At 38.6% G+C, this 26212-nt stretch overlaps 3 protein-coding genes across 3 annotated transcripts; 2 read left to right on the top strand and 1 right to left on the bottom strand.

Moving 5' to 3' along the window:
- Nucleotides 1-721: 721 nt before the first annotated feature.
- Nucleotides 722-4872, bottom strand: LOC127239658 (receptor-like protein 33). The gene has a single exon (XM_051257905.1). It carries the CDS (start codon nucleotides 4229-4231, stop codon nucleotides 878-880), a length of 3354 nt encoding a protein of 1117 aa, XP_051113862.1. The 5' UTR covers nucleotides 4232-4872; the 3' UTR covers nucleotides 722-877.
- Nucleotides 4873-11231: 6359 nt separating this feature from the next.
- LOC127239659 (uncharacterized) lies at nucleotides 11232-24854 on the top strand. The gene is made up of 24 exons (XM_051257907.1): nucleotides 11232-11718; nucleotides 11806-11915; nucleotides 12171-12243; nucleotides 12438-12499; nucleotides 13188-13329; nucleotides 13453-13659; nucleotides 13785-13851; nucleotides 14175-14574; nucleotides 15194-15341; nucleotides 15445-15605; nucleotides 15833-15932; nucleotides 16851-16925; nucleotides 17000-17134; nucleotides 20460-20549; nucleotides 20873-21049; nucleotides 21141-21245; nucleotides 21340-21498; nucleotides 21823-21867; nucleotides 21981-22202; nucleotides 22660-22766; nucleotides 22852-22905; nucleotides 23016-23076; nucleotides 23147-23407; nucleotides 23626-24854. The coding sequence occupies exons 1-23, from the start codon at nucleotides 11578-11580 to the stop codon at nucleotides 23306-23308; spliced, it is 3003 nt and encodes a 1000-aa protein (XP_051113864.1). The 5' UTR covers nucleotides 11232-11577; the 3' UTR covers nucleotides 23309-23407; nucleotides 23626-24854.
- On the top strand, nucleotides 24626-25966 carry LOC127239661 (protein SLE1). Its single transcript, XM_051257910.1, has 2 exons — nucleotides 24626-25014; nucleotides 25287-25966. The coding sequence occupies exons 1-2, from the start codon at nucleotides 24900-24902 to the stop codon at nucleotides 25529-25531; spliced, it is 360 nt and encodes a 119-aa protein (XP_051113867.1). The 5' UTR covers nucleotides 24626-24899; the 3' UTR covers nucleotides 25532-25966.
- The last annotated feature ends 246 nt before the right edge of the window (nucleotides 25967-26212 follow it).

Here is a 26212-nt window from a genome sequence, read left to right as displayed (position 1 = left end):
GTATGGTCTTTTTAGGAGTCTCAATTTATTGACATTAAGGGCAGTGATAGGGTATTTCATATGGCATTCTCTTCTTGTCTGCTCCACTATGCTGCAGACTCCTCGCAGATTTTAGGCCTATGAAGCCAGCATAGCTGAAGAAGCTTATAACACAAGTGAATGCTGATGCACACCTGCCTTTTTCCCTTGTTCTCTCATCTCTTTTGTTGTTGCATGATCTTTTTATTATGTTGAAGGGCAACCGGGAAATTGCCCATGATTATAGTTCTATTTGGTGATAAGTCATTCAAACTCCCATGTTGAAATAAATTGAGAGTCTTTTGTATCTTTTTTATCTCTTAGATTCAATCTCCAGGACATCTCTGATTCACTAAGATCTTTTTTAGACCCTACAATTCATTGGATTTTTGAACTTTCTATTTTTTACAATATTTATCTGTGCTCCTTTAGTTTGACTGCATTTTAGATGTTAGATATCTGCTTAATTTCTAAATATACGGCATTTATTATTCGTGTGGATTGTGGTGGCCTTATCCTTTATTGTTTTGGCTGGGGTGTTTTGCTGAAATCAAGCTTACATTTTTCATCCATTTGTATACATACTCTAATTTGATTGATGACTTCTCAATTTGTTTTATTCCTGTGTCTTATGATCAGTTGAATACTGATCGGATAGATAGATAATCGTGTGTTTGAATGCATTGTGCGTGGCTTGAACTAATAAACCAATCAATCAATCAATATTTTCTTAGATGGTCAGATGCATCTTCAAAGAATCCAGCATGCCCGTTCCTATACATATTTTCGATTTGCTCACTCAAGCTAGGCAATATACATGCACGAGCAAATAAAATAAGCGAAAAAAAATCAATCAAAATCAAAAGGCGTGATGCATGACCAGCTGAGAAGATGTAGATGATGCAATGGAGGAGGAGGAGAAAGTCACCGGCAGCGAGTTATGGCATGCACATTTGGGATTACGTATGGCTCTCTTTATTTGAGTGTCCACTTTTGTGCAAAACACACAATACCTTTCGATGTACAATTCCGCATACCGACCTTCTATCTTGCTGCCGCCGCAGCCGCCATCATATCTGACGTACCTGAATCCATATCTGGGAATGATGAGCTTCAGAAATCGATCCAGGTGCTCATTGCATTGCTCCCTCCACTGCTTGCAGAATGCAAGAGGGGCAATGGCCAATGCTGCTCCCACCCCGTACCCCAGGCCGATGAAAATGAACTTCCAATCAATATCTTGATCCATCATCATCACCGAGTGTGGTGCTGAAGAGTTACAAACAGTGCTCAAGGGGAATCCGCACAGCCCGCTGTTTTCGGAAAAGCTTGATGGAGAGAATGTCTGAAGTTGGGATCCCCTTGGAATCATTCCTACCAGCTTATTATAGGAGAGATTCAAGAATGAAAGGAATGCCAGATTTTTTATCTCCTTTGGTATCTCCCCTGTTAATTGGTTATGCGACAGGTCCAGAGACTCAAGCTCCGTCAAGTTCCCTATCGACTTTGGAATCTGACCGTTCAGGTGGTTGTTTGACAGGTTTAGGACATAAAGAGCACTGAGATGTCCGATGGTGTCGGGTATTTCGCCCTGAAAGTAGTTGCAAGAAAAATCAATGGATGTAAAGACTCTCAAGATCTTGACAAGCTCCACCTCTAGCCCTTTGGCGGTCACACCCACTCTGTCCTGATAGTAGAAATTATTCATATCGAGGAAGCTAAACCGAAGATGGTTTAAACTTCTCTCTGCATCGGTGTCTACAGCCATTCCCTTCCAACTTGTGATGCCACTTTCAGACAGCTTTCCGTTGAAGAAATTGGAAGCTACGTCGATGATCTGGAGATTAGTCCAGCTCTCATTTTGATAAGCCCCAGAACATCCGAGGTCCCCGTGAAATCTGTTTTTCCGCAAAACAAGAACGCGCAAGGTGGATGAAGCCCTCAGCATGCAAGGGAATCCTCCCTGGATTTCATTGTTCCCAACATTCATAACTTCTAAAGATCTGCAGTTGGCCAGGGATGTAGGAATCTGCCCGCCCAAGCGATTTCTGCTTAGGTCCAGCGTTTTCAGACTACAGTTGACATGGAATGTGTCGGGAATGTCACCATTGATGCTGTTTCTCCCAAGATTCAATACCCCAAGCCTTGTGATACTCTCCACCAGGCAAGGGGGCAGACTGCCACGGAGTCTGTTGCCAGATAGATCAAGAACTTGAAGATAAGTAGCATTGCAGAGAGACAGAGGGATTGTCCCGTTAAGCTGGTTGCTTGCAGCAGAAAAGAACATAGCAAAGGTAATGTTGTTACCAATGTCGGATGGAATGGGGTTCTGAAAGCTGTTATTAGAGTAGTCCACGTAGATAACTGATGCTGGGGGAATTGGAAACTCGCCGCGAAGTCTGTTTGAGTGCAGGTCCAGTACAGATAAAGAAGGCATACTGAAAGGCCTTTCGAAATCCTCCAGGAGATTAAAAGAAAGATTTAAACGAGCCAGAGCTCCGTTTCCGATTCCCCAAATCCAACTAGGGACCTGTCCTGTGATTTGGTTATTGGAGAGGTCCAAATCCACCAGTTTGAACTGGTTTCTCAGCAAATGAGGATAACTGTTCAGGTTGCAGGAAGCCAGATTCAGCTTGCTTAGCTGGGGAAATTGAGACAGGCTTGAATTGCTGCTGCTACTTGCATCAACTGACAAGCGGTTATATCCAAGCTCCAGTCGTGAGAGGTTGCGAAGCTTCTGAATGCTTTCCAGGTGGACAGTGCCATTGAAGGAGTTGTGAAAAAGGGAGAGAACCTTCAGCTGTTCAAGGTTGAAGAAAGCCTCAGGAATAGAACCTCCCAGCGCGTTGCTACTCAAATCCAGGGTATCCAACACGTTGGAGGAGGGGTTCCAAGCAGAATAACCGACTTGGCCACTGAATTTGTTGTTAGAAAGATCAAGCACCTGCAGTGAAGGTAGGCCAAAAAGAGACGCGGGAATTGTTCCGTTCAGTGCATTGTGCCCTAAGTTAATGACTGACAGATTCCCGAGGCCTTCAAAATGTGAAGGGGAAAGGGATCCGGTGAGAGCATTGCGACCGATGTCTATGTAAGCAAGCTTCTTGGACATGGGGAAAGGAGGGACTGAGCCGGTGAAGGAGTTGAAGGAGAAGTCGAGGTGTCTCAATTCCGTCAGGTGGCCGATAGTGGACGGAATTGTGCCCGTGAAGCTGCAATGAGAGAGCTCTATCCTGGATAGCATGCTCAGATTGCCGATGGAGGCCGGTAAAGGACCAGAGAAGTTGGTGTAGCTAAGTGCGATGGACCTCAGCGATCCGTCACTAGGAAATCGGGAGATGGTGCCGGTGAGATTGACGTTATAGGTCAAATCCAGATGCTGCAGGGTGGGTGCCTGGAAGATGGCATCAGGAAAAGTCCCTTGCAGAGAGCAGAAGCTGAGAGTCAAGGTCGTGAGGTATGTGAAATCTGCGATGAAGTCTGGAACCACCGTCCTCAGATCGTTGTCGTCGAGTTGAAGCAGGGAGAGATAGCGGAGGCGGGATAAGGAAGGGTGCAGAGGGCCGGAGAGGCCGCAGCGGCGCAGACTTAAATTCCTGAGGCGTGGTAGAGACGAGGACAGAGATCGGGACCAGTCTGAGCCTGAGGACGAGGAGATATTGACACCGTCGAGGTGGAGCTCGGTGAGGCGGGTGAGGTTCCGGACAAGAGTCCCCAGATCAAGTTGGAGGGGGGGCGAGGAGGCATCCTGGAACTGGGTGGAGAGATCGAGGACCAGGAGGCTGGTGATTCGGGAGAGCTGGAGGGGGACCTGCCCGGTGAAGCCGGCATTCGACAGGTTGAGGTATTCGAGGCGGGTCAGATCGGCGAGCCCCCTCGGGATTGGGGCGTTGGAGAAGAGGTTGCGGGCCAAATTGAGGGACCGGAGGTGGCGGAGGGCGAAGAGGGCGGGAGCATCCCGGAGGTCGCCGGATATGGATCGGTTGTCGAGCTTCAGACGGATGACGCGACCCGACCCGGCGTCATCGCAGCCTACCCCATCCCAGCTGCAGCAATCGACATTGAGGTCCCAGCTCAGCTGGCGCAGGTCCAGGCTGTGGCTGAGCTGCAGCAGCAATGACCTCTGATCGTCGAGGCACCGGCCGCGAATGCTGGCGAAGAGGAAGGAGGAGGAAATCCAGAGAAGAAAGAGGATGCGGCGGCGGGCTGTCATCATACTAAATGGTAGTAGTAGTAGAAATAGTAATGGTAAGAAGGAACGCCTCTGCCCATTCCATGAGACAATTAGCAGCCTGTCTGGCTGTCTGTTTGTCTGGTTGTCGTCACGTCGTCAAGTAAGTGGAGGTTTGATTGAGATCATACATACATAAACAAGCACTGAGGTTGAGATTGGAGATTGGAGGTTTGATTGGGAAGAAAGAGGAAGAGGATCTCTTCTCTTCTCTTTGTCTACTATGTCTGATGCCTGGTTTCTCTGTCAATGTCAATGTCAATGCCTTGTCTTCGGGTTAGTTGGAAGAAAGACTAGAGCAGCTGCTGCTGCTGCTGCAACTGCGGGCGGGTGGGATTATTAAGAAATACCAATGCTAGTAGTATTAGTATGTGATGAATTCAACGCGTTTTGTTTGGGTGGTGTGGTGTGGTTTGAGAGCAATAATTAATTATTCTACTTTGCTTGCATACAGACATACACAAGATAATTGGACGGATGGGCTTTCGAGGTCAGCTAGCTACCAGGCACTAAACTCTTCTTCCTCTTTCGTCTTCATTGGTAGGCGGTGGGGTTGGCTTCCTTTCCTTCCTTTGTTTTCCTTCTCTTCCCTCCCCTTCTTTTCTCTCTTTTGTTTTTCTGACATGCACCCTCTCTCTAACGAGTGACAAACATAATTTTCTTTTGTTTTCTTCACTTCTCTTTCCTTCCTTTCTTTTTCTTTTTTCTTCTTTTTTTTTTTTTTTTTTTTTTTTTTTTTTTATGACGTGGTTATCTGCACGGTAAATTTTCGGTCGAATCTAATACCTTGCAAACTAGACACACTAGATGAACTATATGTAGCAAGTGATATAAAACATTAGAGGTTTGAACCCATAAATTCACAGTCACACGCCCAATCTCTACACCGCCGTGTCATCCTTACGGGACCTCCAATATATGACATGCACCCTCTTTCTAACTAGTGACAAACATAATTTCCTTTTGTTGGGATATCCTAAAGTCTAGGGACATTATATCATACGTTTCAAAGATATGACTTAGATATATATATATATACATACACACGAATGAAACCCATGATTCTGAAGCTACGAGAAATATAAAAAGAGCATTGAAATGAAGAGGAAGACAACAACAAAGAAGTCGAATGGATGAGGCGTGTTAGCATTGGATTTCGTCTGAGTAATCAGTGAGGATCGCATGACAAAGAAGAAGAGCGTGGGAGAATAGGGGATCAAATTATATCCAACCAATTAGACAGAGCAATATTTTGAACCAACAGCTCATTTCATAATCATTTGTTTTACTTGTAATAGAATCAGAAATTTATTTTTTTCAAATGCAAAAAAATAAAATCATATTAGATGTTGTACACATATCATATTGGTGCACATAACGTGGATGCCTACGTCAACATTATGTGTTTCATTTTACAACCATAAATGTATACGTGTGATTGCCTATATATATAAGTGAATGAGAATATTTGAAATTCACCCCATCAATCACATCTCTTTCTCTCTCTGTTGCATTTCATACATACATATTTATATACAAAATATTATATTATATACAATATACTATATAATACTGATTAGCGGTATAAATAATTAATATTTTTATTGGCTAATCCTATCATAATATCATAACACGTTATCAGCACGAAGGCTCTCGCCTATTTTATTTTTGATAAGTTTTATTTTCATACTATCTATATTATCTATTTTTTAAACTATGAAAAATCTTGCAAAATTTTCTTTTAAACCTCTATCTCTCACCGACAATAATTTTCTGACTTGGTCCCTGGATGTAGAAATGCATCTGGTTTCTATGTGCCTTGTTCATACAATTTCCAGTGAAAATACGGCTACAAGCCAAGATGGGCTAAGGCTATTATTTTCATTCATCATCATTTGGACATTCCTTTACAGTCTGAATATTTGACGGTGAAAGATCCACTAGATTTGTGGAATGAATTAAGGGAAAGATTTGAGCATTTGAAATATATCACTCTCCCGAAAGCTCAACATGATTGGCTTAACCTGCGATTGCAGGATTTTAAAACTGTTACAGAGTATAACTCTGCTATCCATCAAATTACATCTCAGTTGAAACTCTCCGGAGAAATTGTTACTGAGAATGATAAATTGGAGAAGACTCTCTCTACCTTTCATGCTTCTAATGTTGTACTGCAACAGCAGTATTGTGAGAAAAATTTTCAAAAATACTAACAGCTCATAGCATGTCTTTTATTAGCTATGCAAAATAATGAGTTACTGATGAAAAATCATCAGTCTCGGCCCACTGGTTCCAATCCGTTCCCTGAAGCGAACGTGACATTTTCTGAACGAGGCCGAGGACGTGGACATGGTCGCGGTCGTGAGAGTCAACGTTGGTCGATATACCCCTTACAATCACCGCGGTATTGACATTAATAGGAAGCAGAATAAACCCCAACATGGGGATATAGCCGAAAAGGCTAAACAGGGAAAGAGGCAAATCGGCATTTGTAATCGGTGTGGCATTGAAGGCCATTGGGCCAATACCTGCAGAACAGCCAAACACCTTCGATCTTTATCAAGCCTCACTATAGAAAAAGGGGAAGGAGGTCGAGACTAATCACGTTGATAATGATGACGACCCCGATGATGATGGTCGAGACTAATCACGTTGATAATGATGACGACCCCGATGATGATCTTCTGGATTACGATACAACGCATCTTGATATAGCGGATTTTGTCGTAGATCCAACAAACCCCTAGTTATAGACATATTATGTCATTTTATATTTTGTAATATTCAAATTATCGCATACTACTTTTTTGTAATACATTTTGTAATACTTATATCTGTCTTTATTAATACTGCGTTTATTTATATTTGAAGGTTAAATGGATGCCAAACAAAACGATACAAATATGTGTTTCATTGATAGTGCAACGACACATACTATATTGAAACACGAAAATATTTCTCCCATTTGAAAAGAGAAAGAATGAATGTCAATACAATAAGTGACAATGCAAAATTAATTAAAGACTCTGGAGAAGCCATTATATTTCTCCCCGCGGGGACGAAAATTGTGATACAGTATGCATTGATGGCCACTAAAGCTCGAAGAAATTTACTGAGCTTTCAAGACATTCGGAAAAATGGTTATCACATTGAAACTATGAGTGATACCGATGGTGAATTTTTATTGATCACCAATATCATTGATAAAAGGAAATCCATTATTGAGAGATTACCCTCACTCTCTATTGGTTTCTATTACGCCAGATTAGGTGTTGTTGAAACACACCTCACGGTAGATCAAAAGATTGCCGATTTTCAAATATGGCATGATCGCCTTGGGCATCCTGGCAGTATAATGATTAGGCGAATAATTGAAAATTCGCATGGCCATTCATTAAAAGGTCAAAAAGCGTTAAACTCAAATGAGTTAACCTGTGTTGCCTGCACTCAGGGAAAATTGATAACCAGGCCATCGCCAGCTAAAGTATGTATTGAATCACCTATATTTTTGGAAAGAATACACGGGGATATATGTGGACCAATAGACCCACCGTGTGGGCCATTTAAATATTTTATGGTGTTTATTGATGCATCTACGAGATGGTCCCATGTATGTTTATTATCTACTCGCAATGTGGCATTTGCGAGATTGCTTGCCCAAATTATTAAATTACGGGCACAATTCTCCGATAATCCAATTAAGACTATACGTCTGGATAATGCTGGTGAATATTCATCGAATGCATTTGATGATTATTGCATGTCGATTAGAATTACTATATAGCACCCAGTTGCTTGTGTTCATACACAAAATGGTTTGACAGAATCACTTATTAAAAGATTGCAATTGATTTCTAGACCATTACTGATGAGGTCTATGTTGCCCGTTTCAGCTTAGGGGCATGCAATCTTACATGCAGGAACACTTATAAGAATGAGGCCGACAAGCTATCATAGCTATTCCCCAATGCAGTCAGTATTTGGTCACGAACCAAATATATCTCATCTACGTATTTTTGGGTGTGCTGTTTATGTTCCTATTCCACCCCCCAAACGTACAAAAATGGGTCCTCAACGTAGATTGGACATTTACGGATATAAATCGCCGTCAACTATAAAATATCTTGAGCCTATGACGGGTGATTTATTCACTGCAAGATTTGCAGATTGTCATTTTGATAAATTATATATTCCGACATTAGGGGAGACAGAAATGAACCGGAAAGGGATATTAATTGGAAAATCCCATTGAATTTTTATGATCCTCGTACAAAGTAGTGTGAAATAGAAGTTCAACGCATTATACATTTGCAAAATATTGCAAATCAGTTACCGGATGCATTCAGTAACTCGAGCAAAGTCACTCGATCATATATATCCAAGCTGCTAATGCTCCGGCTAAATAAATTGTCCCTGATGGACAAATTACAAGTGCTAATGAATCAGCGACACGCTTAAAGCGTGGTAGACCACTCGGTTCCAAAGACAAACATCCTCGAAAGAAAAGAGTAATTAATGATGATAATCATGAAAATATCAGGAATGACATTGATAAACCTCAATCTAACGAGGAAGTCAACCATGAAATAATTGCTCCAGAAGAGCATGATTTTGAAGAACATGATAAGACTATTGAAAACTCAATTAACTATGTTACTTCAAGAAAATTTTGGAACCGCAAAGAGGCAATTATTGATAATGGCTTCGCATACAGTTTAGCATTTGATACAATGGAAGAAAACGAGGATCCAAAGCTAAAATCGGTTCATGAATGTCGGCAAAGAAATGACTGGCCAAAATGGGAATATACGATTCAATCAGAGCTTGATTCATTAAACAAAAGGGAGGTTTTCGGACCAATTGTTCAAACACCACATGGTATATTACCAGTTGGATACAAATGGGTGTTTGTACGAAAAAAAAATGAGCATAATGAAATTGTGAGATATAAAGCTCATCTTGTAGCTCAGGTATTCTCACAAAGGCCTCAAGTAGATTTTGATGAAATGTACTCTCCAATTGTTGATGAAATAACATTTAGATACCTTATGAACCTAGCAGTGTGAGAAAAGTTCGATATGCGTCTTTTAGATGTAGTTACTGCATATTTTTATGTCTCCTTGGATACTGATATCTATATGAAAGTTCATAAGGGATTCAATATGTCTGAAACATACAAATTAAACCTAAGGGAATCATATTCCATCAAATTGAAAAAATCATTATATGGACTTAAACAATCAGGGCAAATGTGGTATAACCGTCTGAGCGAATGTTTAATAAAAGAAGGTTATACTAATGATCCAATATGCCCATGTGTCTTTATAAAGAAAAATGGATCAAATTTTGTCATTATTGCAATATATGATGATCTCAATTTAATTGGAACTCCAAAAGAGATCCAAATTGCAGTTGAATATCTAAAGAAAGAATTTGAGATCAAAGACTTTGGAAAAACAAAATATTGTTTGGGATTACAAGTGGATCATATGAACAATGGAATATTTATCCATCAATCCACACATACCCAAAAGGTATTAAAACAATTTTACATGGATAAATCTCACTCTCTGAGTACACTAATGATGGTTAGATCCCTTGATCATAGTAAAGATCCATTTAGGCCAAGAGAAGAAAATGAAGAAATAATTGGCCCCGAGGTACCATATCTCAGCGCTATTGGCGCATTAGTGTACCTCGCAAATTGTACTAGGCCAGATATATCTTTTTCAATAAGTCTACTAACCATGTTTAGCGCATCCCCCACAAAGCGCCATTGGAATGGTATCAAGCACATTTTCCGTTATCTTCAGGGGACTCATGACCTCGGTCTATTTTATTCGAATGAATCTCGAAATTAATTAATTGGTTATTCTGATGCTGATTATCTGTCTGATCCACACAAAACAAAATCTCAAACTGGTTATTTATTTACTTGTGGTGGAACCGCGATCTCTTGGAGATCTGCTAAACAGACGATAACAACTACTTCTTCAAACCATGATGAGGTTTTACCAATTCACGAAGCCAGTCGTGAATGCGTTTGGTTGAGGTCCATGACGCACTATATTCAAAAAAATTGTGGCTTGATTACCGATGATATATTACCTCCTACAATATTATTTGAAGATAATGTAGCTTGTATAACTCAATTAAAAAGAAGGTATATTAAAGGCGATCGGACAAAGTACATATCTCCGAAATTGTTTTTCACTAACGATCTCCGGAAAAGTGGTGAAATTAATGTGCAACAAATTCGATCGTTTGAAAATTTTGCAGATATATTTACGAAAGTGCTATCGACTGCAACATTCAACAAACTGGTACAAGAAATTGGAATGCGTTGGGTAAAAGACATCAAATAAGGTCCAAAATAGGGGGAGCTTATTAATATAGGAATATTGTACTTTTTTTCCTTCACTAGAATTTTTTCCCATTGGATTTTTTCATAGTAAGGTTTTAACGAAGCACATTTCCTATATAAAAATATCTAAGAGAGAGTGTTGTACACATGTCATATTGGTGTACACAACGTGGATGCCTACGTCGACATTATGTGTTTCATTTTACAACCATAAATATATATTTATGATTGCCTATATATATATAAAAGTGAATGAGAATGTTTGAAATTTACCCCATCAATCACATCTATCTCAGTTGCATTTCGTACACTCCAACTTAATATATATAATTATACATAAATATACATATCATATACACATATATAAATATTACACACATATATAAATATTACACATAGATCTTGTCCCATATATATATATACAGAATATTATATTATATTAACGGTAAAAACAATTAATATTTTTATTGGTTAATCCTACCGTAATACGATAACATTAGACGAATTGTGTGATAAAAAAGTTCGAAAACATCTAAATTTTAAACCCGTGTCTTCGTACTCATAGGTTAACACCAACCATCCCTTTTTCTTGTTCTTTGATAGGAAAGAAGAAATGAAATTGGATCGGATGGATGACCGCAGGAGGCCAGAATATGTATGATGAGATTTACGAGGAAGCCCATTTCATCCATCCCATGACTGACTACTGACGACCATCCTCTTCACTTGTGAGTCCTGAGGCACTCACTCCTCCATCTCCGGCTGCGCCGTCTGTTTCCGCGGGGACTGTCTTCACACCCACCCACCCACCCATCCTCACTCTTCCTCCAAACCCTAAACTCCTCTTTTGATTTTCCTTTTCTCTCCAACACCATCCCCACCTCTATCTTCCATTGTTGGCATACTCGTTTTAATCGTTTTCTCTGTCCTTGCGGGCATCTCTTTCTTTTTCTATTTGATTACGGAAATGGCGCTCTCTGTCTCAGACTTGCCCACTGTCTACACCTTGCTCACCAGTTCCCTGAGTGGCGATCTGAATGTGCGAAAGCCTGCCGAGGATGCCCTTGCTCAATTGGAATCCAGACCTGGTTTTTGTTCTTGCCTTATGGTAACACTCTTGTTCGTGTCGTCACCCATCCGTGTTTCTGATTATGATTACTTGCAGAAAATCGATTTGTTTGACCATATGCTGCAGGAAGTCATAACAACCAACGATTTAGTGTCGCAGACTGATGTCAGATTAATGGCCTCCGTATATTTTAAGAACTGCATCAATCGTTACTGGAGGAACAGGCGCGATTCTACGTTAGTGATTTTTTCCCCTTCTTCTTTGCGTGTATCATCATCTTCTTCTTCTTCCATTTGCTGGAGCCTTCCCTTCACACCATCTTACAGTAACTATCTTGTTTACTTATCAGAGAACCTTTGAAGTCTAATTTATGGTTTCAGTGACTTATGTTCTTTTCCAATGTGAAGCAATGAATGACGTTTTTGTAATATAATCCCTGGGGCAATGACTGATACATATTTTGATCCTAGATCTGACTGTTTGCTTTGCAGGGGAATAAACCTTCAAGAAAAACAGCATTTAAGACAAAAATTGTTGTCACACCTACGGGAAGAAAATTATCAGGTAATGCCTGAATTTTCCTCACCGGAATACACTTAAATGTACTGTCACCTATGTTTTACTGGAGTACTGATGCTTGTTTTATTGTTTTTAGTTTTTTTTTGATCGCATGCTTAGAGTATTCTAACCTTTTCGTTTCTAACCATAACCATCTAGTGCTCCCCTCCTTACGTTTTACAGATGTAATGTTGTTACAGATTGCTCTTACATTGGCTGTTCTGATCTCAAAAATTGCTCGCATCGATTACCCAAGGGAATGGTACTATTCTTACCTTATTTAATGGCCTCATTTTGAGGGAACTTTGTCAGATAACATTTATCTTTCTGGTATATTAAAAATGTTTGGAGCAATAGAGCACACAATGGAAGTGTCATGTTATGTGATTTTTGTTGAAATGGTTAGTTTGTCTTTTGGGCCTGGCAAGGATTGATTTGTCCAGTAGTTTAATAAACCTGTAATGGAGCCATCTTCCATCATTGTATTCAAATATGGGTTATGTTTGCGTTTTCTTGATGTGGCACATTTGGATTTTAGAAAAAACTTTTTACTGGTTTAGAGGTTCAAGCACATTTATGCGCAGTAGTTTTGGGACCTTGTTTGGAATTTGAACAATAGCAACATACCAACATCAAAGAAAATTTCATTTGTATTTCTTGCATTCCATGGTAAATTCAAAAAAATAAATAAATAAAAATAAAATTAATAATAATAAATAATAATATTAGTGAAATTGGCACCAGATTAGAAAAGGCTTTTTCCCATGGAGATGTGTACTTTGTCATTTTTGCCCTGGACTGTTCCACTTTCTGTTTTTCTAGACGCTAGATGTGGTTGCAAGTTGGTTCCGTAACAGTGAAAATGACACCTTATGCATGATTTTATTTAGCATGGAAATCAATATTATTATATAGTCGCCATGTGTTTGACTTTGTGACTTGGTATACAGGCCAGACTTGTTTTCTGTATTAGCACAGCAACTTCAGTCAGCCGATACGTTATCTTCACAGAGAATATGCATGATTCTTTTTCGCACTTTGAAGGAACTATCAACTAAAAGACTTACTTCTGATCAACGGACATTTGCCGAGGTGAATATGTATTTCTTATTGATACTTGTATATGAAGCCATTAGTTGACTATATGATAAGCTGATGTCTGACATAATAGATACATGAACTTCTTGATTGGGTATGTTTGTGTTCACTTGGCAGATTGCATCTCAATTCTTTGAATACTGCTGGCACCTCTGGCAGAATGACATTCAGAATATATTACATGGTTTTGCAATCCTTGCTCAAGATGCTTCTGACTTGAATCATGATGATATCTACTTAACCTGTGAAAGATGTTTTCTGTGCTCGAAGATCATACGTCAACTAATAGTTTCTGGTTTCCCAAGTGATGCAATTTCTATACAGGTAAACGTCTGTTTTCAAACAGGCCTAAATTAAATTCGTTACCATCCTCCTTTTGGAAAATTATGCTGTGTTTATTTATGATTAAAATGACTTGGTAGCATTGATGAAGTTACGTTGATATTTAGGAAGTGCAACCTATCAAGAAGGTTGGTCCTGCCATGTTGGATGCCATCCAATCTTTTCTTCCATATTGTAAGATACTTATTCAGTTTTCAGTTTTACAACTTCGGCATGTGGTTGTTTCTTTCATGCCAGATCTGAAAGATCTGTTTATTATAAACTGCCTTTCATGAATCCATATTAATTGTTTACATCACACATTGTAACTTGCACTGTCATGTTTGATGTGCTCAAACATTGATCAGTTATAATTTGATACCAGTGGGTCTTGGCTTGTTGGGAAATCATTAAGATCTTAGTTCAAGTTTGATTTGAAAGAGATATGTTTTGTTGTTGTGAATTTCTTGTGTGTATTTATAGTGGATAGGTAATTCTAACCTACAATCTACATGCAGTTTTTTCTTTTCAAGAGAAACAGCCGAAATTTTGGTCTTTCCTGAAGAAAGCATGTACCAAATTTATGAAGATTTTAATTGCAATTCAGCGTAGGCATCCTTACTCATTTGGTGACAAAAGTGTTCTTTGTCCCATTGTTGATTTCTGCTTAAATAAGATCACAAATCCTGAGGCAGATATGTCTTCATATGAGGCATTTTTGATTCAATGTATGTCAATGGTGAAATCTGTTCTGGAATGTAAAGAATACAAACCAATCATGACTGGTCGTGTTATGGATGATAACCGCATTACCATTCAAGAGATGAAGAAGAGTGTATCTAGCGCTGTTGCTGGTGTGTTGGCTTCCTTGCTTCCTAATGAGCGTGTGGTGCTTCTGTGTAATGTACTGATTAGGAGGTGAGAACAAAGCTATGTAGCTTCAGATCTTCTTACTTATCTAATCCAGTTAATCATAATGCTATCTGGTGCTAATCATTACACTTTATTCCTCTGTTTTAGTCCCTTGTTTTCTACCCTCGGTATTTTCCTGCCATCGTACCTTTACCATTTACTTGTAACAGGATTACTGTCTCCAGAAACTTAATTTAAGTTTTGATGGTATTATTGTCATTGATAGTATCTAGCATCCAATCTTTGAATCTGGTGAAGGGAATTGATTGTGTCATCTTGTTTTCCCATGTGATGGGTAGATGTATTGACACTGTTAATACATTCTTGAGTCTTGTACTATGTGTATAATGGCATATAGTATAATTTAAAGTGGTAGCCTGAAAATGTTTCTAAGGAGCTTGTTTTGTATCTGAAATTTTATAATTTTTATCCCTTCTGAGTGGATTGATGGAAATCTATGACCTGATCTCAGTTGGCATTTTTTGTACAGGAAATTGAATAATCTGCATCCATGGGATGCCTAATTATGCTACTAATTTTGAATTTGACGGGATAATATTTCCTTCTTTTGCCCAGCTTTGATTTTTTGGGATTTCTGTAAATGCTGTTGTTACTCCTTATGTAGGTACTTTGTTTTAACGGCTAGTGATATAGAAGAATGGTACCAGCATCCTGAGTCTTTTCATCATGAGCAGGATTCAGTTTTGTGGTCAGAGAGATTAAGGCCTTGTGCTGAAGCTCTATACATTGTTCTATTTGAGAATCAAAGCCAAGTAGGCGACTTTACAGCATTATGAATCTTGCATTGTCTTTAATTGAATATTTCTACATTTGGAAATGGCTGTATGTTGCTCATGGTTATCTTGCAATTTTCAGCTGCTAGGACCTGTTGTGGTTTCCATTCTTCAAGAAGCAATGAATGGTTGCCCTCCTTCTGTTAGTGAAATAAGTCCTTCCTTCCTTCTAAAGGAGGCTGCTTATGGTGCTGCTGCCTATGTTTACTATGAACTTTCAAATTATTTGAGCTTTGGAGACTGGTGAGCTTATTCTTACGTTTCAATATAATAACAGTTGGATCAAGATGCATTTCAATGTTGCCACAATTGAAACGCATCTATTTTTCATTCTGTACATTGTTAGTGCTTGTGCTCATGGTTATCTTGATGTATCTATTTTGTTTAGTGCTTGTGTAATGTTTCTACTTTAGTCTGTAGCTCTGTTTGTGCTCTATTTTTCATTCCATACATTTTTTTCTCTTATGTAGGTTCAATGGTGCATTATCTGTTGAACTCACAAATGATCATCCAAACACACAGATCATACATAGGAAAGTTGCATTGATTTTGGGGCAGTGGGTTTCAGAGGTACAATGAACTCTGCCCCTTTTTTTTTGCATATAGCCTAGAAAAGTTAACATTTCATAAACTTTTATATTTTCATATTCTTCAAATTCTCCACTTATGCACTTCATTTTGAAATTTCCCCCTCCTAAATAGAGCAAATATCAGAAGCTAAATTCTTGTATGAGTATATAAAAGAGATGTTTGACCAGGATCAAAGTTATACATGGTTGTTTTAACCATGGAGACCTGAAGAAATTTTTGTTTCTAATGCATTTTGTACTAATAAATAAATGAACACTTTATACCATGCATGAATTATGCATGGGGATAGTATGCCGTTCATCTATTTTTTTCAGAGGTGATTGGATTGCATTGCTGGCAATAAAATCACAAGTGGTCCAATCACACCAGATCGATGTAACATTGGCTGTATATATCAAGTAGATACATGTAACAAGAGTTTTGACTCACTAGTACTAGTAGCATGTTGGGCATATAGTTTCTGTTCAGTCCAGCTGAAATTTATGTTCACATGCTATTAGCTCTAGGCTCAATCAAATATATTTATAATTTCAAAGATTTTAACTGTGTTTGTTTTGGGGGATTTTGGAGATTTTCTGCTATTCAAAATTCTCTAATAACTATTCAAATTCAAAATTTATTATTCAAAACCCAAACCCTCAAACAAACACACATAAATAGCATGCCAAAGATTTACATCAAATTTATGGTTAAAAGAAATTAATAACACGTCAAATATTTTAAATCAAGTTTATGGTGCGGACAAATTATAAATGATTGTAATACCTTCCACACTAAAGATTATCAGCTACACTGTTTTTGTACCTGAAACATGAGGTGGGGCTATGGGATTAGTAGATTTATGGCTCAGAATATGATTCCTGATTTTTTTTAATTTTTTTTTGACTTGTTTCGCAGATTAAAGATGACATGAGACAACCTGTATATTGTGCTCTGATGAAATTGCTTCAGGAGAAAGACCTTTGTGTTAGGGTATGATGTGTTCTGTTAGAATTTGTTTAAGCATACCTGGTCGTGTTGCTGTTGAGGATATTTCTTTGTTTCAGCTTGCAGCATCACGATCTCTTTATTTCCATATTGAAGATGCAAATTTCTCAGAGCAGGAATTTGCGGATCTTCTTCCAATATGTTGGGATTCATGTTTCAAACTCTTAGAAGAAGTCCAGGAATTTGATTCAAAGGTAATTTACAGTACCTTTGTGCCTCTTACGAATCCCATTTTTCAGATTGTAGATGGTAGTTATTGATGGGCTTATCTATTTTATTTCTTAGTAGCCGTCCACAACCATTGAATACCATTCAAAAGTTAAAATAAATTAATTAATAATTGTTTAATGTTTTCTTTCTATATGAATAATTTAGCTCCTGCTCCAATAGAATTTTAATTTGGTAAATAGTTTTTCTTTGACATCATTGTTGATTTTGACTTTCTTTAGTGATGTAAAAATTTTGATAGTGGTATAAATATAATTAAGTTGTGTCAATGAAACTGCATAGTATTTGCTACTATCATACCGATAAAAGTGATGAATACCAACCACTTATTATACTGTAACGACGTGTTTTACTATCTATCTGTCTGGGAGTGGAACTAATATATAGCTGGAGTGTTATAAAATTATTGTGTTTTGACTCATGGTATCAAACATATTGGATGCATATTTTGTTTAGTGTACTCTAGAGTTAATCATTGTCCTTTTTGTTGTTGTTGTAGTTGTTGTATGCCTTAATGTGACATTATGTAAATGTATGTTTAGTTTTAACTCCAAAATACTGAGCTATTCCTCTTTCCTGACGGATTATTTCAAGATGACATGTTATCCATTCTGTCATCTTGACTTTAGTTATTTTACATATACTGTGGTTAAGGGCTCATTAAGCACAAGCCTAACACTATTTTACCATAATCAACCTTAATGTGACATGATCTCTCAGGTTAGTTTACCTCCAAAGTACAGCACTATTCCCCTTTCCAGAAGGGCTGTTTATAGATCAGATTTTGCCCTTTCTGTTGTCTTGCCTTTAGTTTTTTTTTTTATTATTGGAAAGATGAAAGTGTATATATACCAGAAAGAATATATTTACATTTACGCCGCGCATACCCGGGAAAAATAAACGAAGTCAAAATCGGTGACAAGCCCACTGTAGCTCAGATGCATAACCAAACTAATTTAGCAAGACAAGCAGTAGCATGCACGAGCTGAAATGTAAAAGAGTGATTCTCCATAACAGAAGCCTGCCTGTAATACCCCGTAAAATAATCGCCGGAAGTTTGCCGGAGTCGGAAAAATTTTATTTTGGGCATAATTTATTTTGGTCTTTTAGTGTAATAAATTAAAGAGTTGGGTTTAAATTAGAAGTAAAAATTGAGTTTGGGCTAAAGTAGAATAAAATAATTAATAAAGGGCTAAGTATTTTATGTTAAATAAAAGAATAAAATAAAATATAAAAAAAAAGAAAAGGAGCAGCAGCAGCCATCACGCCGCCGCCGCCAACCCTCGTTCTTCCTTGGGGATTCTTCTTCTCCAAAATTCTTCCTTTTGGTCCTTTTTCTTGAAGTAAGTGGGATTAATCTTAGATAGATTGATATGTTCTAATCCCTAGACCCCTTGTATTGATATTTTTCAAAATTATTGTCAAATGGGTTTGTCCTAAAAATGTTAGGTTTTGCCAATTTTTTCTAGAAAGTTGATTATAATGCCATCTAAGGCTTACGTGAAGGTTATTATTGAATTTTAAATTGAAAATCGTAGAATTTATGGGAAGGGTTTAAAACTCTAGTTTTGCCCTAACCTAGTTATGGTTTTTGGAAAAAGATTGACGATTATATTTAAATATTATCATTTTTTGAATTAGACCATGCCTATTGTGATTGAAATATTTTTCGAATATTTATTTGGCGAAATAAAGTGAGATCATAACGAACTTGTTGGGTCTAATATCCTACTTTGCATGGTTAAATGTTGACAATTGGAATATTTTGAGTTTAAAACACTCTTTTTGAAATTTGCCTAAGAGCATGTTGAGTATTTGGTCAAATTAGTAATTGAAACTACCCGTCGAGTCCACTCAACTCGTCGATTGTTTGGATGATAAGGCATAGCCTTCCACCTCTGTGCCTTGCAAACACGTGAGGGTATACCGGTATTTTAGGATAACTAGCTAACCTTGAACTAAATCCCGAATGGGCTAGGTCGAGGGATCGAGATGGCGGGTTCCCTATTAGGGTGATTCCGAGGTGCCCGTCATTCACGATGGAAAGGTCTTTAGACCGTCATCCGTGATGGAGGGATGGATTGCGTACAATCCCCTCTTGGTATGTTATATTGGAGACTAGAGGGTTGTGGGCGGCATGACGCCCCTCGCAAACTAATAATAAATTGATTTACGTGTACTTTGGATTTCGAACTCTTATGTACACATTGTGGAGTTTCCTTTGAGGGTTGTGACCCTGTGTTTGTTATGTGAAATTATGTGACGTGTCATACGAAGTAATAAGGTTGGAAAACCGGGTCGAGCCGGCCCTGATTAAGGCCTAGTGGAGTTTTCTTCGTGATGTACTCATCGCTATTATTTGAGAATGAAAAGGAGGTATAAGGGAAACGCTAAAAGACTCGTGTGTGTGAGTTCCCCTTATGTGATACGTGTCATTTTATTCGACTATCTTCTTCAAATGATTTTGTGGCATTATACTGTATTAATTTATCTTCGATTAATTGCGCTTACTCAACCGTTGTGTTGACCCACTTCTTACGATTCTTTTTGTAGGTGATCATGCTTCTGTCATGCCTAAGTGATGCATTCACGTCATATGATCCATCCGGGGGAATTAGAACTACCTTACCTTCTAAAATGTTTTGAAATTCATTGATTGTGTTTAAAGACTAATGCCTTTTGAACTATTTCCAATTTATGTTTTTGATTCGAACTTTATTTATTTAAATGATAAACCGGTGCTCTTTAATTCCAAGTTCATATTAGTTGTTGGTATTTATTATTTAAGCCTTAGCGCCACAACGTAGGACTCGTTGGTTGATGAACGGGCCTTCCGGTGTGGCGTGGCAGTGACGCTCCGGTTTGAGCCGGCCGGGGTGTTACACTGCCTCTGGTCCCAACTTTACAAAATGAAATCTTTAGTTATTTCACATACTGTGGTTTAGGGCTTTTTGAGTGAGCCTAATACCAGTCCACCATAAGTTAGTACATTGTATAAGACGACACTATATATATGTATATATATATATATATGATAGATGTTTATATATATATATAAGGTGGCATTAGATATTTATTTTCCGGAAGTGGTTTAGGGTTTGGTACTGATTCTAAAACTAAACTGATTGATAGTCTAGTCTACTGTTTTCTCATTTTTCTTCTCTTTCCTTAATTCATTTCCTATTATGTTTGATGTTTCCTATGCATTGTGTGCCCTTAGTTACCATACCCATCCCCTGCAACCTACAAGGCCAAAATAATTGATTAACATACTTCTCAATTCATCTTCAGGTTCAGGTGTTGAATATTATTTCTTGTCTCATAGCTCGTCTCACTGAGGTTATTCCTTATGCAAACAAGTTGGAACAATTTTTGAGGAAGGTACTGCATTTTGTGCTTATTTATGAAAATGGTTTTCTTGTAGGAAACATGTGATTTATTGGCTTTTAACACAGTTATGCTATATATACTCAAGTTGCAGAACGTTAGAAGAAAAGATCTTTAGATTTTATTTTATTTTTTTTCCTTTTTATTTTTTCAAACACCTGTTTCAATTTCACAGTGGAATGATATGTCGCATTATAGTAATAAGGAGCATATCAAGTTCTAGAAGACATGTTTCTCTAATTGATTCTAGGCTGTAGAAGTCAAGAGATATAGAAGATACAATATATTTATTAGTATTTACCAGGATATTATAACAGGCGTGGGAAGAATGGTCTGGTGAGAGCCTTTTGCAGATTCAACTGCTTACAGCCCTGAAGAACTTTGTAGTTGCACTTGGTTATCAGTCGCCGATCTGTTACAACATGCTTCTGCCTATTTTACGAAGTGTGCTTAATATACATAGCCCTGACGAACTTTTGGAGGATAGCATGCAGGTCTGTAGGCACGAGTTGTTGGCATTATATATTGGATTGCGGAAACTCTTAACTGTCAAAAATGAATCTTCTCCTGTATCTTTCCAAGCAGTTATGGGAAGCTACTGTTTCCAATGCTACTTCAATGGTGCCTCAGCTGTTGGAATTTTTTCCATGTCTAGTGGAAATCCTGGATAGAAGTTTTGATCACCTAGATGTATGGAGAAAGTCTATTTGCAGTTGCATTTTCTTTTCTTTGTTCCTTTTCAAAAACATAGTTCATGGCAATTATTGTCCAACTTGATCCATAGGTAGCTGCAAGTATCATTGAAGGTTACATTCTTCTTGGTGGGTTAGAGTTTCTCAATATGCATGCATCAACTTTTGCAAGGGTTCTTGATTTGGTTGTTGGTAATGTCAATAACAGAGGGCTGCGATCAATTCTGCCAATCGTTGATGTTCTAGTTCAGGTATTTTACTTTGGACTCAGTGCTGCATAGCTAAAGCTATAATTCACTGAACAGCAGGATGTTAACCTTCAATTTCATATTTACGGTATTAAGGCCATTCTGTTTGCAGTTTATGTGCAGAGTGATGTTCCATGTGAATAATGATTTTTAGCTGCTGCAATACTCCCGGATATTGTTTCATAAGACTTGAACTTTACATGCAGGGCATCTATTCCCCATATTGGGCGATCAAATCCATTTCATTTTCTTTAAGATGAGTTGCATGGGATTCTTCTGTTAGTTTGTGTTGAGTAAAATAACATGTCTCTTTTTGTGATATTTCAGTGTTTTCCTGCAGAAGTGCCTCAATTAATCACCCCCACCATACAGGTCAATAGCCTTTCTGTTCTCTCAATGCCCAAGAAGATTTTTTAAGTGGCTGTAGAGGATTTTCTGATATACCGATTTTGAATTTTGAAATTCAACCTGTAATGTGTTGATAGAAATTAATTGGCATATGCTTGAGTGGAGGAGATGATCATGACCCTTCCAAGACAGCTGTCAAAACAACTTCAGCAGCCATACTTGCCAGGATTTTGGTCATGAATACTAATTATCTTGCACAAATGACATCGGAGCCATCACTATTAGTGCATCTCCAGAATAATGGCGTCCCAACTGATGAAAATATACTACTTTGCCTGGTTGATATATGGGTGGATAAGGTGAAGCATCTCCTAGTATTTTAGTATTGTTATGCATTATCTTTGTGATTGTTCTCCATCCACCGGATATAAATATGCTGATCTTCACAAGTCACTGGTATATGATTCCCTCTCCTTTCTTTGGAAATAGTCCTTTACAATCCTTATGATTTCATTGAGATGTCTATATTTCGGGCAAATGCTTGATCACCTAAGCTTGTCAAATGACATGCTACCGTCTTTTAGATAGTAATTTGTTTTCTTACACTCTCTAAGGCTTGTGAAGGTAATTTTTCATTGTTAAGTACTGATTTAAACCCTTTTTTAAAGATTATTTGGGTGCCTTGCTTACAATTGGGAAGTGGATAATTTGACTCAAGTCTGCTGTAACATTTTAACTAATAGCACTGACTGTGTACTGATCCTGACTCTCCAGACTATGTTAATATAGCAGGTTTACTCTTTGACATTTGTGTAGGTTGATTTTGTGATTTCGACGCAAAGGAAAATATTGGGCCTGGCTCTATCTATTATTTTGACTTTCAGGCTGCCTCAAGTGCTTGATAAGCTTGATCAGATCCTGAGGTACATCATCAACTTACATGAGTTATCCTTATTATATAACTGACTTTTACAATTTCATAATAATGGCATTTTTTGTTTTTGACAGTGCATGCACCAGCATAATTTTGGGTGGGAACGAAGAAACAGATGAAGAATCAAGGTTTACTCTGATAGCATTGTTGTTATGGCAGATAATTTTTTAGTTTCATATTTTCTAAATATCCATGCACAATGACCTCATATTTGCAATATCAATTTGTCGGTGACCAGTAGTGACAATATGCAGTCCAGCAGGCTTCAGGTACCCAGCAAAGAATACAGGAGAAGACAGGTGCCCTGCTTCTGAATTTTGTAAATCTGCACAAGAAGTTTTGGTCAATTATTAATTTTCTCTGTTTCAGATCAAATTATCTGATCCAATAAACCAGATTTCGCTAGAGAATTCAGTGAAGGACAATCTTCAGACATGTTCTGCTCTCCATGGTGAATTATTTAATTCTGCCATTTCTAGAATGCATCCTGCCGCATTGGCGCAATTGAAACAGGCACTGAATATGCCATGAAGATGAAGTGCCAGTGTCAACTGGCAACAGATAATTGTGTTGGTGGTGGTGTGAGGGGCTGCTGGGCATTCATGTGAGTCCTTTGTAATGAGAAAGAGGGTAAGCTGTTTTATTTTGTTTGCAACATAGTATTGGTTCTGCAGAAGGTGCCGTTGCCGGTTGCAAGAGGTTCCTTATGCACACACGCGAAACACATTCTGTTGACCATAAATTTTAGCAATTGTAGTACACCCATCCATATGTTTGTTGTTCCTGTTGTTGTGTGAAGTATGGATGCATATGTGAAAGTTGACTGTGTTATCAACCTTGTTTTACAGGTGAGATATTTAAGTTCCTTGAACTTGTTAATGATGATGAGATGTCCTGCTGCTGCTGCCACAGAGGTTGTTCTTTTGGTTTTGTTTGGTTTCTCTCCATAATTGTTTCTCCTGAGTTCGAGAAGTGGTATTGGTTCCTCTCGCTCCTCCACTCGAGCACAAGAAGAGCATTTTAGACGGTGTGATCCTTTCATGTCATATTTTTGAGGCATGAGGGGTGAGATTGTATTGCGAGGTTGATGTTGGGAGTGTTGCTTTCCTACTACTTGCTGCTACTTTCCTGGGGATTTTCCAGAATGAAACGTTTTGAGACCCAATCAATCAATCAAATGGTATTGTGAATCATGTGCCTGAAAACAGCAGGTGAATGGTGTTCTTGTTAATGTTCTTTGTATTCATGGAAGTGGGTAGGGTGGGTTCATGTCATTTCTCACTTGATTGTTGGCGGTAGAATGGTAGGGTAGAGGATTGAGTCAAGGGCCTATTGGTATTGGGTATCACTCCTTTTTCCGCCCATGCCCATGCCAATGCCACGTGCCATGCCGGATGGACTTACCTTTGATGCTCTTTCACGGCCGGCTGGCCGGCCTAACAACAAAAATAAGAAAAATTATGTGATGGGCCTGGGATGGGCCGGCTTGTTGTTCGTGCCAAGCTAAGGTGAGAGAGAGAGTAGAACAGGCTAGTAGTAGAGCGGATCGGATCCTCCTTCCCTCCCTCCTCACGTGATGCGATGATGTGTTAGTGATGTCATGCACAGCACAGCACAGATATTAGTAGTAGTAGTAGTAGTCGGTCGCGTCGTCGTGTCGTGGGCGTCTGAGTATGCACTTGCGTGTCGCTGTGAAGGTGCCTCTTTGGCCGCGTCAGCTACACGTGTCGTGCTGCATGCATGCCTCTCGCCTCTTCCTCGCATTCATTATAATAGTGTGCGCGTGTTTTTATTATTGTATTTATTCCATTCCATTCAATTCAATTTACTCCTCTACTCTTAGGTTGTCATATGATATGGTTATTGATCAAATAAATTCCGCACCCGGGCACAAATTTAAATTATATATCTTTACCTAATACATGCAACCCAAGTGCTTGGTTGCTTATTCCTCTCTGCGTCGTATCATCAACGATCACTCAAATTTTTACATTTAAGTTAGCTAGCTAGTCTTTGTTGCTAGATAGATCTGGGAGATAAGAGATTAAAAAAAAAAAGAAGCAAGCTTTAGTAGTAATTAGCAGGTTGGAGAGAGACTTCATTCATTAAACATCATCAATTAATGGCAACGGCACAGGAGCGCGCCGAGCTGGACGCCAGGGCGCGGCAGGGGGAGACAGTTATCCCCGGCGGCACGGGCGGCAAGAGCCTGGAGGCCCAGGAGCATCTGGCTCAAGGCAATATATATATATATATAATTATCATAAATTTACGTGCTATTATTATCATCATCATCTAATAATACTTAACACTACTGTTGTTGATGCTGCTGCTCTACTAATTAATAACTTAATGAATATAATTAATATAATATTCTTAGTGGGGGATGGGTGGGGCTACGCCGGCTCGGCTCGGTTCGGCCCTGGCTCGCTAGAAGATGCATGGAGTGCAGAAGTGGTGTGAGCTGTACTTATATAATGGTTTGAGTTTGAGTGATTGGTTAACGCAGGCAGGAGCCGAGGCGGGCAGACTCGGAAGCAGCAGCTGGGGACGGAAGGGTACCAGGAGATAGGTAGCCGGGGAGGGCAGACCCGCAAGGAGCAGATAGGGAGGGAGGGGTACCAGGAGATGGGCCGGAAGGGGGGCCTCAGCACCGCAGAGAAGTCCGGTGGGGAGCGAGCTGCCGAGGAGGGCATTCCCATCGACGAGTCCAAGTACAGGACCAAACCGGCCAGATCATCCGCTCTCAATTAATTCATATATATATATATATATATATACGAATATACTCGAATCATAAATAATGTCCGCCCACCCATCCATATCCGAACAAATTAACGAGTAGTGTATGCATATATATGTATGTTTGCTTCCGACCTGGACGTCGTCTGCTGCTGCCGTCTTTTGGCATATCGGGATGCGCATCCACTATCTGCTGCTTCGCTTGGTTGCTTGCATTGCGTGCTTGTATCCCCATATATATATATATATGTAGTATAATATATTTATCTTCATATAATTCTCGTTAGTTGTTCGCGTACTGTTGGGGGTGTTGGGTCTCTTGTGTTGGGTCTCTTCAGAAAAAGTGTGTAATTTTGCCTAGCCGGTCGATCGAGCTCCTGCTGCTGTCTGCCTAGCTTGCTGTAGTAGATTATTGATAAATTAATAATGGAAAATGGTAGCAGTAAATATGTCTCTTGCCTTTTGTTTGGTCATGTGTATGTATTGTACACTGATAGTGGAGAATATATATGCATGCATGTGGGGGCAAGGGAGTCTCCCACCCTACCCCTTTTAATTTTTATTTTATAATATATAATATAAAAAATAATAAATAAATTAAAAAATTGATAAGACTATTTATGTAATTTTTAAATTTAATTTAAATTTTGAATAATAAAAAAATTTATATCATAATACTATAAAAATACATAT

Source organism: Andrographis paniculata, unplaced genomic scaffold (genome assembly GCF_009805555.1).
Source record: "Andrographis paniculata isolate CXL003 unplaced genomic scaffold, ASM980555v1 Contig78END, whole genome shotgun sequence".
In the NCBI taxonomy this organism is placed as follows: Eukaryota; Viridiplantae; Streptophyta; class Magnoliopsida; order Lamiales; family Acanthaceae; genus Andrographis; species Andrographis paniculata.
The sequence above is the reverse complement of the archived record's forward strand: the minus strand, read 5'-3'. Positions and strand labels throughout refer to the sequence as shown.

Bases quoted from the DNA above. Each gene is read 5' to 3' on its own strand.
- LOC127239661 (XM_051257910.1), top strand. From the start codon at position 24,900: ATGGCAACGGCACAGGAGCGCGCCGAGCTGGACGCCAGGGCGCGGCAG. The intron at 25,015-25,286 runs GCAATATATATA...TGGTTAACGCAG, and splicing joins CCAGGAGCATCTGGCTCAAG to GCAGGAGCCGAGGCGGGCAG.
- LOC127239658 (XM_051257905.1), bottom strand. From the start codon at position 4,231: ATGATGACAGCCCGCCGCCGCATCCTCTTTCTTCTCTGGATTTCCTCC.
- LOC127239659 (XM_051257907.1), top strand. From the start codon at position 11,578: ATGGCGCTCTCTGTCTCAGACTTGCCCACTGTCTACACCTTGCTCACC. The intron at 14,575-15,193 runs GTGAGAACAAAG...CTCCTTATGTAG, and splicing joins TGTAATGTACTGATTAGGAG to GTACTTTGTTTTAACGGCTA. The intron at 21,868-21,980 runs GTCAATAGCCTT...ATGTGTTGATAG, and splicing joins TAATCACCCCCACCATACAG to AAATTAATTGGCATATGCTT.